Source organism: Mastomys coucha, unplaced genomic scaffold, assembly GCF_008632895.1.
Source record: "Mastomys coucha isolate ucsf_1 unplaced genomic scaffold, UCSF_Mcou_1 pScaffold3, whole genome shotgun sequence".
Classification (NCBI taxonomy): domain Eukaryota; kingdom Metazoa; phylum Chordata; class Mammalia; order Rodentia; family Muridae; genus Mastomys; species Mastomys coucha.
The window spans coordinates 43,505,015-43,515,747 of record NW_022196909.1 but is presented as its reverse complement, the minus strand read 5'-3'; the positions used below and the strand labels follow the sequence as shown (position 1 = coordinate 43,515,747).

Here is a 10,733-nt window from a genome sequence, read left to right as displayed (position 1 = left end):
TAGGCTGGTCCTTGGCTATTCTGAAACCCACATGGAAAGCAGCAAGTTCACAGGGTTTTTGTCTAAAGCACGCGCATGCGTGCGAGTTTCAGAAACTCGCTGGGAGCGCTGGGAACCCAAACCGGAAACAACGCCAACCGACACACGGGCGTGAGCCACAGTACGAGTTGCCCCCTCCAGGGATGTCCCAGCTCATCACGGGACGGTGACGGAACAGGAGTGTAGGTCCCTGAGCAGCGTGGCCCCTCTCTTCTCTTTCACCCCAGCCTTGAGGTCCTCTCTGCCGCCATTGTCCTTCCCTCCCATCCACCCGCCCACACAACATACTCTCAATTATTATTTTTCTTCAGAAAGTTTCAGTCCCTATTTATCATTGAGGTCACTCAGTGCAAGGAAAAAAAAAAAACAAAAACAAAAACAAAAAACCAAGAATAAAACAAAAAATCCTAAAAAGCCCATACACCAAACGTATTGCTTGTTTCACGTCTAGAAAGTTCTTGGCTTTTGAGTCCGGAAACCATCTTCACATACTCTGAAATTATTGCTTGGAAAAGTCAATCGGCCACGGCGAGGGGTGGGGTGGGGGAGTAGGCGGGTGCGGCAGAGCCACTCTCACTGTACCAGGACGAACGTACCCCGCTGGCCGGAGGTCAGGTCCTCCATCTCACAGTCCCCCTGTGGCAGCCCGGCAGGATCGCAGCTTGGGGACAGCCTGGTGAGGCACTGTGGCAGGGGCCCAGTGGGGAGGGCCACTGGGCCAGCACTGATGTGCAAGTGGGTATCCAGGAGCTGTGCGGCAGACGCCACGGGGGACATGCCAGCCTGGAGGAGGGGTGTTGGCAGCAGTGGAATTCCAGACATGAGGAGGCCGTCACAGGGAGTGAGCACATACGGGACCGGGGACAGTTGGGGGCCCTGCTGGCATCCAGATGAGGCGGCAGCGGTGGTGGTGGTGGTGGTGGTGGTGGTGGTATGGTGCTGTAACTGGAGCAGCCTGAAGAACAGAGAGAGGGGGAGGGAGGGAGGAAGGAAGACGGTCACCCTTGTTGGCTCTGCCCAGCAAGCGCTCTGGTTTCCACACTGCCCAGGTGGGTCCCACCCACCTCAAAGCTGCTCTCTGCAGATGGGATTGCACATAGCTTTTGCGTGTGACGTGACACATCCCTGAGCCATCCTGTCCCACATCCTGGCTGTTGGTGGCAACTCAGAGATGTCAGGCTCGACAGGAGAGTCTTGGTCATCACTGCCCTCAAGGTTACTAAACCTACCCACTGTCCTCTCCTTGCTCCATACCCAACATAAAGCTCCTTAAAGAACCACATGACAGGGGACATCTCAGCACACAGGGAATGCTTGTTTCAATGGGTGGGATCCTTTAAAGAAGGGACCAAGAGCACGGGGATGGTGTGTCAAGCGTACCTCTGCTGGTGCAGGACCTCTTCAAGTAGGCTCCTACCCTCCCGATTGCTGGTCGTGCAGCCTTGCAGGCCTGAGCTTGGGGTCGGGGTGTGGAAGGTACTCATGCCTCCCCGGGGAGTTCGGATGGAGGACTGGCACACCTGGCGGGCCAATCCTTTGATCTTGTTCAGTCCCAGGAAACCCTTGGTCCTCGCGTTTTTCCTCAACTGCTGCCGGAAGGCCTTCAGCCCTGTGGGAGACAAGAGCAGGGGGATTAGCAGGCCTGGCTCTAGGTTATGGCCGATGGCTTTCAGCCTGCTGGAGTCTCTATGCCCTAAGGAGGAGAAGGAAGGGAAGAATAGCTGGGCGGCCTATGGCTAAGGTTCCCTACAGCTTGGCAGCTGCCAGCTCCTGAGTCCAACATCCACACCTCCTCCATGGCCAGTCCTCTTTCTAGGTCTGGGGCCGTAGGCCCTCCCACAGGTGTGTCTGGGGATGCTGAGGAGAGAGGATGCGGTGCACCAGGCTCTGGAGGCTACCTAGATTGATACAGACATAGAGGACCTCACAGGTACCCCAACCATGAGTGGCATAGAAAAACCTGAAGCAGGCATAGGTCTGTTTTTGTAAAGTTCCCTTCCTTGACCCTAGCCCTCAGGGTCAGATCTGAGTCTACCCTGTAAGCCAAGCTGCCTAGAACTTGAATTGTACCCCTAGCTGGTCTGAGGAGCTTGGATGGCCCTGCTCAGGCTGGGGATGAGACACATATAACTCCCATCAAAGACAGAGATGTTCTGCCAGGACAGTAGCACCCCCTGGGACAAGGAGGAATGAGCACGGAACGGGGCCTTACCTTGAGTGAGAGAGGTATCCGACGCTCTCCGTCCCTCCTGGAAGCTGACAGGAGGTAAGACAGCTGCGCCCAGACCTGCCTGAGTCTGGAGCACAGGGGTGGCTGACTGCGATCCCAGGAAGGGTGAGGCCAATCTGACTGGAGAGCTGGTGCCCAGCAGCCCCGGGGTGGCCAGGCCACCAGTGAGCCCGGCAGGGGCTTCACTTGCAGAGAAGGGGAGGCAGCTGTCGGAGCTGGTGCCTTCTGAGGGACTGGCAGCGGCAGAGGAGGAGACAATTATGCCTGTGGGAAGATCGAGTGCTTGAGCAGGAGACCTCAAAACCCAACATGCAGCCTGAGGGACAAGGTACTTGGCCTCAGAGCCTAGAGGCCCTGACTATGAACTCCTAGGAGCAAGGGTAGACGGCGGCAATAACCATCAAGGCCCAGACTCCAGAACAGGAAGAAGCCCAAGGCAAAACATAGCCCTCCAGTGCCTGGGACAGCCAAGGGGTGACCCACTACTGAGATGAGCACATTTGTGCCCAAGTGTGAACCATGGGTCACGAAAAACAAAACAGAACAACAAAAGAAAGACCTAAGCGAGGGAGGTACCACGCCAAGGGTCCGTTTCAAGTGGTCTTGGCCCTCACCCTAGATGCTGAGTCTCTGGGACTTACAAGGAGGGTTGAGCGGGGAGAAATGGGTGGAAACTTCAGCAAGCGTGTGCCTCCGGCCTGTGCTGCCGGGCAGGGGTTCCTGGACCTCCTGTTCCTCCTCCAGGCCGGGACCCTGCCTGGCCTCCTCGCTGATAGCTGTGTCCAGAAGGCTGCTGGGGGAGACGGACCGGTGGCGGAAGACTCCGCTGCAGTTGGTATCCAGGGGGAAAAATAAAGGCTGCAAAGAGAGGGACAAAAGCCGGTCACTTCTGGGGACCCTAAGGATGGATCCTGGGCAGTGTTCCACCCAGGAGAGAAGGAGGAACCCACAAAGGACCAGCACCCACACACCTGAAGTAAGCTGTGGAGATCACAGTCTATCTCAGCCTGCAGGACAGACTGAGCCAGGGCCTGGGGCTGCGGGCACAGCAGAGGGGGCCGGAAAGGGTCGCACGGGAGAATTTCTTGAGGAACCTGGGGCCAGAGAGAGGGATGGGTTGATAGGGAGTTCTTCCAGGGTCCGCTACCAGGTGGCAAGCTGGCTGGTCCTACAGGTGAAACTGACAGAAGCCAGCCAGATGCTGGCGGGCGGTGCTAAGGGCTCCATCTTCTGCATCTGTGAGGTCACACGCATGTGCACTCTGTGTGTGTGTGTGTGTGTGTACGTGTGCTTGCAAGAACAAGAGCCTGCAGGGCCTGGCTCAGAGTAGAGTAGCCACGACTCCGCCCACACTCCACTCCCCACAAGCCCCTCCATTTCCTACAGCTTGTGGTTGAAGCACAACTAGGCTTGCAATGAGGCCCAGGGCATTGCCCTGAGGATCCGTGCCATGTCTAAGCACAGGACTCTGTGTGTGTGTGTGTGTGTGTGTGTGTGTGTGTGTGTGTATGTGTGTGTGGAGGGGGACATCTCACAGGGCCAGAAGCAGGGCTTTAAGTGAGTGGGAGCTCCTCCTTACCTCCAGACTGCTGAGGTCTGAGCTGCGGAGCTGGGGCTGTCTGGTGGATGCCGGGGTGGGCCGGGAGGAGGGCTGGGCACTTCGATGCTCCTTGAGGCGCTCGAGTAGGAGGTAGTAAATAGCAGCAAAGTGGTTGTAGCTGCTGTTCTGCAGAGACTACGGAGCAGGGACAGTAGGGTCAGAAAGAGGCCTCGGCCTCCCTGGCCACTAGGTTTCTCTGTGAGGCCACTCCAGGTAACTTCCAGGCAGCCAAGAACATCCTTAGACAAGCTGGCCCTTAAACTAGATTGTAGTTCTGTTTTTAAATCCACAGGCAAGGGCCCCTGCTTTGCCCGAGACAACCCAATCCCGCCAGCATCCCAGGATGTGAGAGGGCTAGGCACGGTCCGCCATACCACAGCACCACACTCACCTCTATGGTCCTTTGCCGGTCAATGCCAAGGGCCTGCATGATACCCAGCACCTGCTCGTTGTAGTCGCCCAGGTTGGAGGTGTAGCCCTGCATGGAGAAAGCAGGGTCCTCCTGCTGCAGGAGGGTGGGGTCGGCCTGCATCCACCGGTGCTGGCGGATCTGGGCGATGGTGATGCGCTTGGCGGGGTCCACCACCAGCATGCGTCTGATCAGCGTCTCACAGTCTGTGGAAGTGAAGGGCTCACACTGAGGACGCGGCACTGGGCTGGGGGTGTGTTCCTACTCCCATGGGAGCGCTGGTCACACAAGTAAAACCACCCAAATGACAGTCAAGAAGTCTGAAGTTTTTTACAAAAAGCAGCCGGGCGGTGGTGGCGCACACCTTTAATCCCTCCAGCACTTGGGAGGCAGAGGCAGGCGGATTTCTGAGTTCGAGACTAGCCTGGTCAGCCTGGTCTACAGAGTGAGTTCCAGGACAGCCAGGATTACACAGAGAAACCCTGTCTCCAAAAAAAAAAAAACACCAAAAGCCTGACGCTGCCATTTCATTTTAGTCTTCCCCCTGCTACAGCCACCACGTTGGGGATCAGACCCAGAGAAGCCACTTTCTAAGTAACCCCTGTAAAAAACCATGTAGACTCTCCCTCCTGTGGTAGTACACGTGAGGCTAGGCATCTTTATAAAACAGAAAGCCTTGTGTGAGAGAGGGGCTGGCATCTTGGGGCCCGACGGTGGGGGTGTTCCAAAAACAAAGGGCAATGGCTAGTGGGGGGACAGCAGACACAGGCTTACAGGCAACAACAGACTGTAGGGAGAGGTTCCTGTCGGAGCTGTAAGTAGGCCACTGGAAACACCTGTGGCTTGGGTTTCTCTTGTAGCCTGATCACCCGGCCCCGAGTCCTGACTCCACTGCAGACTTGCTAGGCAGCGGGGGGAGGCACCGCCAAGATCCACCCACCACCTCTTCCCTAAAGCCACCGCCCAGCTTCCCCAAGGCTCCCAGGGCAGACCAGCTCCATGCGCACCCACCTTGAGACATGAAGAAGGGGATGCGGAAGCGGCCCTCCAGCACCCGCTGTCTCAGTGTAGGCAGGTTGGGTCCATCGAAAGGGAGAGAGCCACAGACCAGGACGTACAGCACCACACCGAGGCTCTGCGAATGACCGACCAGACAGCTCAGGTTGGGACCCCGCTTACCGGCTCCACGGATTGTGCTGGCAGGCAGTGGGGTCTGAAAAGGTCTCCTACCCAGATGTCCAGCTGGGGACCTTCATACTCCTTCCCCTCGAAGACTTCGGGAGCTGCATAGGGGGGGCTCCCACACCATGTGGACAGAGGCTCGCCTGGCTTGTAGAAATTCCCAAATCCAAAATCTGTGAGATAAAGGGAGAGAGGCACTGGCCTCAGTTTGGGACTCGCATGCGCTGCGGCGTGGGTGCACGGGACCCAGGCGTCCCCACACAGGGCCACCCCTCGCCCACCACACATCCTTGCCTGCCAGCTTGATGTCCATGTTGCCATCCAGCAGCAGGTTCTCCGTCTTGAGGTCCCGGTGGACTATGTGATGGTTGTGGCAGTACTCCACGGCTGAGAGAATCTGCCAGAACTTCTGCCTAGCCTCGTTTTCACTCAAGTGCCCGTTGGAAGTCAGATAATCTGAGGGAACAACAAAGAGAGCAAAGTCACATCAGAAGATGCTGAGCCTACCTGGGGCTGGGCAAAGACATGCTGAGAACCATGGGAGATGTAGGCAATACAAGAGAAGGCGGGCTTCACCTAAGGCTACAACAAACGAGACTCACCGAACATTTCCCCATTTTTTGCAAATTCTGTGACAATGTAGAGCATATCCTTTGTCTCCATAACCTAAAACAACAAAAAAAAAAAAACAAAAAAAGGAAAAACTTAAGCGGCGGAGAAAGGCTCATGTAGAAACCTTGATAGTCACACTTGAACCCCTCCAAGACCTTTGACCTCTCCAAGAAAGGGCCTCCGCCATTTAAGGAAAGAGAGAGGGAGGGGGAAAAAAATCCCACAACCCAGAGAAGCAACTTTACACACCTTGGGAGAAGCCCCTCCACCCCGCCATCTCCAGGTCCTGTCTGTCCTGGCAACCCCTCCTCTTAAAAGGGAGAGAGCCACAAACAAGACTGTCCAGGGCAAGCATTTGGCTTGCACGCCTCCTGGGAGCTCTGGGGGCCATGGGTGCCAGGATCCTGGCAGTCTCCTTTCAGAAGCCCCATGGACAAAAACCGTAGCTGTCTGAGTGATCAATACAAATACCTCCCACCCCCACTCGCTTTATTGACAAGACATTAAGCCTTAAGAACACTGCCTAGCCAGGTAAGCTACAGGGGACTGCTCTTTGTACAGTGAAGTGCCTGGCGTGTGTCAACAGTAATGGTCAATGTCAACATACTCCTTCAGAGTTCACCTATTGATCGGTAACTTTGTTAAAAAAAAAAAAATTAAACCATAACTAAGCAACAAAGATTCGGGTTTTTTTTTTTTTGGTTCTGAAATGAATCAAAAATACACTTATGCATAGGCATAGGTTAAATATTCCAGGGGAGCCAGGTACGGTGGCATACACCTGTAATCCCAGCACTCTGGAGGTAGAGGCAGAATTACCAGAAGTTCAAGGCCAGCTTGGTCTACATAGCAAGTCCCAGCCCAGCCAGTCTACGTAGTGAAACTGTCTCAATACAAATAAAAGAAAGGAAACATTTCAGGCGGTGAAAGAGACTGCATTCCAGTAGAAAGAAAGATTTCTTTGGGTTTAAGACATACTGTTATTCCTTTAAAAGATATTTTAAAGAAGCTTTTTGAGTCAGAAATTTTCCTAAGAAAAACGTTGTTAAAAACCATAGCAATTCAGCTAAAATTTAGAGCACTGTCATCCCCTCCCCTCATGGTACAGCAGAAGTCCTCTGCTTGCTCCTTTTCTTGACAGAAGAAAAGGGGAAGGAAAACAAAGTTAGCGTCCTCCGACATCTTTTAACCCTTTAAGACCCAAAATAAACCAACCGTGGGGATAGACATCTGCCCTCTGAGATGAGGATGACAGGAGTCTGCCACAAGCCTAAGGCCGTCAGGACACAGAGAGCACCAGGGTCAGCTAGAGCAGCTACATTGCAAGACCCTATCTCGACAGATGCAACCAGACAAACGCTCCCCACCCCCCCACCCCCACCCCAGAGGAGAGAATGGGATGCCTCAGCAGGACTCTGGGGCCCCCGAGGCCAGCTGAATGAATACAGCTAGACACCAGTATCAAGACCAGAGGACCAGCTGGCCTCAGCAGCCCACCCCAATCCTGAAAGCTGAGTCACCGAAGATAGGAGCTAAAATATCCACTCTGACATCCATCGCCCGGGTAACGTTTCCTGGGTGGTATGAGCCTGACCTGGTGGTGGGCAAGTGGAAGGCAGGAAGAGAGTGCTAAGACAGTACAGACAGGCGTCCACAAACAGGCAGGAGCGCGGGAGTCAACCCTTCCCAGCCCCCTCTCTCAAGCACTGGCCCCAGAGGAAACCTGTCTTCCAGCACAACTTAAGAGATGAAGATCTGAAATAACGTACGACCTCCTGAGCGCACAGCCCTGGGCTCTCTGCTTAAGAGATCAGGAGGGAGCAGTCACCACGGGCCAAACAAACACAAGCTCAGGAGACTGGTCTGCCTTTGTTCTGAGACGGACTGGCCAGGAGTCATTTTAAATTACAGTTCTTTCCCGTCCTGAACCGTAAACACAGCTTTTCCAACTGTCTGTCCCTTGGAGTCACCTCAGGCTCATGAGGATCCTGAGAGTCACTGACGGGACTTACACATCAACACAAGCAGACACAACAAGCTTCCACAGGGCCTGGCTCCTCCGCACAGAGAGCTATTTCACAGCAGCAGAAGTGGCCAGTTATCACAAGGCAGATTGTGGAAGACCGTCAGGAAATAACAGAGACACGTCCTCAGCCTAGATTAAATGGCAAGTTCCTAGGGTTGAAGTAACCCCTGGAGGTTCCCTGGGTGCTTTGGGCTACACTTGGGAGACGAGGGCTCCTGCATCCCAAAGACACATTCAGGAGACCCAGGAAAGAACAGCTGCTTTTTTTTTTTTTTTAAACATTCAGCAATCCTCTGCAAAGGCGGAAGTTTCAAGTTTCGCTCAAGTTTGTCCTTTGCTCAAACCTGACTGTACATACACATGGCTATCCTCACGGGGACCTCAACATGTGCAGAACTGGAACCCATTACAATACGAGATAAAACTGGAACGAGGCAAACTCAGGTAGAACCCAGAGCAAGAGACTAACAGTCCATAAAGCTGCAGAGCCTTGTGAAGGTCAATCTATTTACTTTGTACTCCTGTGGCTCGGTTCCCACGCAGCATCAGAAACCCTGGACTACCTTCAGGGACCTAAGAAGGCTCAGGGTGTGGCACGTGAAAAGCAATGGATGTGTCCACGGAGCAGCGAGGCTCTTGGCTCACCTGGTAAAGCTTGATGATGTTTGGGTGGTTCAGGAGTTTCATGAGCTGGACCTCCCGGTAGATCTTCTCCAGATTGCTGGAATCTAACCGTGTCTTGTCAATTATTTTTATTGCAACCTACAGATTTTTAAAAAGAAAAAGGGGAGGGGGGGGAGGAACATCAAGTAACCCTGTTTGTACTTTTTCTTTTTTTTTTTTTTTTTTTTTTTTTTTTTTTTTTTTTTTTTTTTTTTTGGCAAATGAATTTCTCAAACATTTGATGTCTTCAAGAGGTCACAAGAAGTTGGGGGAAAAAAATAAAAGAAGCCACTATCATTATTTAAAGGGACAGAAGTTAAATTAAAGCCCCTGTATTTGCCAGCTAGCTTTACAAAGAGCCGCTCATTTCTGTTGCTCATTTCTGTTGCTCGTGCTCTCTCTCTCTCCCTCACAGAGGGGGCGGTTGCTGGTCATTATTATCTTTGCTGTTCCCTAGTAATTGTACAAATTATGTAGAAGCTTCCCCCCCCACACACCACCAGACTAAACACTGTCATCGTTTACAATTGTGACAATCGACTCTGCGGGACTGAATCAGCACAGGGGTCCACCCCCTGGCTGGATCCACCCCCTGGTTTAGTCCCCCCCAACACACACACACACACACACACACACACACACACACACACTCTCACACACAACACGCGCGCGCACCTGCGTTTTGGTGACTCGGTGCCGCGCCAGCTTAACCACTGCAAAATTGCCTTTGCCCAGGGTCCGTTCCACGTCGTAAAAGCCCACCCGGAGGGGCTTCTGCTGGCCCTGGCTGGTGCCCGAGGGGACCGCGCTGAACTCCGACATGATCACCATGGCTGGGGGCGGCACCTGCGGGTCAGCGAGGAGTGCGCTCAGCACCGACCGACCCCGGGCTCGATCCGGATCCCGTTCCCCGCCAAGCCCGGCCACCGAAAAACTGTGTTCACCAGGCTACCACGCGTGCGTCCTCAACCCTGTGCTCCTCCAGCCCGAGACTCCTAGTGTGGCCCCGACCCTGGATCGCAGCTCACACCCCCCCACTCGCTCATTCCTTGACACTGTGTCCCCTCGGCTAAAGTCCCCACGCACGCACCACTCCAACCCGGATCTCCCAGCCTGAGCCCTCGGATCCCGGGCTTCTAGCCCGCGCCCCCACGCGCGCGCCCCCTCGATCCCAGGTTCCCTCAGTGCGAGCCCCCACGCACGCGCCCCCCGACCCCCGGTCCTGGCCGGGCGCGCGCGCGCCAGCAGTCCACCCGCGCTAGACCCCACGCCAGCCCCGGTCACCCTCCGGTCCCGGGCTTTCACCAGCGCCAGCGCTCGGCTCCTCGGGACAGGTTCCCCAACCGGGCGCTCGCAGACCCGCCTCCGGGCGCCGACCCGCAACAATGGGGAGCCCGCGGGGCTGGAGTCCTGCTCGCGACCCCCGTGCGCGCACCTGCGGGCTTCGGAGACCCGACCACGCGCCATCGCTCACCTCCGCCGCGCTCCGTGTGCCCGACCCGGGACGCCACCCGCTCGGCTGCTAGCTCTGCTCCGGCGCCCGCCGTTCGCGCCGCCGCCGCCGCCGCCGCCGCCGCCAACGCTGCTGCTGCTGCCGCCGCCGCCCGGGCCGCGCCGCATGTCAGCGCCCCTCCGCCGCCGCCGCCGGCCGCACGCGGCAACGCCCCGCCCCGCCCCGGCCCCGCCCCGCGCAAGCCCCGCCCCGCCCCGCCCCCCGCGGCAGGCACAGCCCATTGACGTCGTTTTGACGCCAGAGCGACGCGCGGCCCGGTGCCTGCCGAGGGGGAGCGGAGATCGGGCGGTTGCCAAGAGACTGGAGGCTCTGACGCGCGCGCCGGTAAGGCCGTCGCCATGGCAACCGCGGGCGGTGACGTCAGGGGCCGGGCTCGGCAGCCGCCCGAGAGTGCCGGCGCCCCCTGCCGGGCACGGACGACACTGCTGTAGCCCACCGACCAGGAGACCGAGCCTGCTT

The 10,733-nt window shown here is 56.1% G+C and overlaps 1 protein-coding gene across 1 annotated transcript; it reads right to left on the bottom strand.

Annotated features, from left to right (window-relative positions):
* Positions 1 to 456: 456 nt before the first annotated feature.
* Positions 457 to 10,395, bottom strand: Sik1 (salt inducible kinase 1). Its single transcript, XM_031347983.1, has 14 exons — positions 10,236 to 10,395; positions 9,437 to 9,607; positions 8,744 to 8,860; positions 6,063 to 6,126; positions 5,755 to 5,916; positions 5,509 to 5,633; positions 5,290 to 5,413; positions 4,261 to 4,484; positions 3,849 to 4,004; positions 3,241 to 3,363; positions 2,911 to 3,127; positions 2,252 to 2,533; positions 1,420 to 1,648; positions 457 to 994 (listed from the first exon to the last, which is right to left on the bottom strand). Exons 2-14 carry the CDS (start codon positions 9,590 to 9,592, stop codon positions 613 to 615), a joined length of 2,361 nt encoding a protein of 786 aa, XP_031203843.1. The 5' UTR covers positions 9,593 to 9,607; positions 10,236 to 10,395; the 3' UTR covers positions 457 to 612.
* Positions 10,396 to 10,733: the final 338 nt, after the last annotated feature.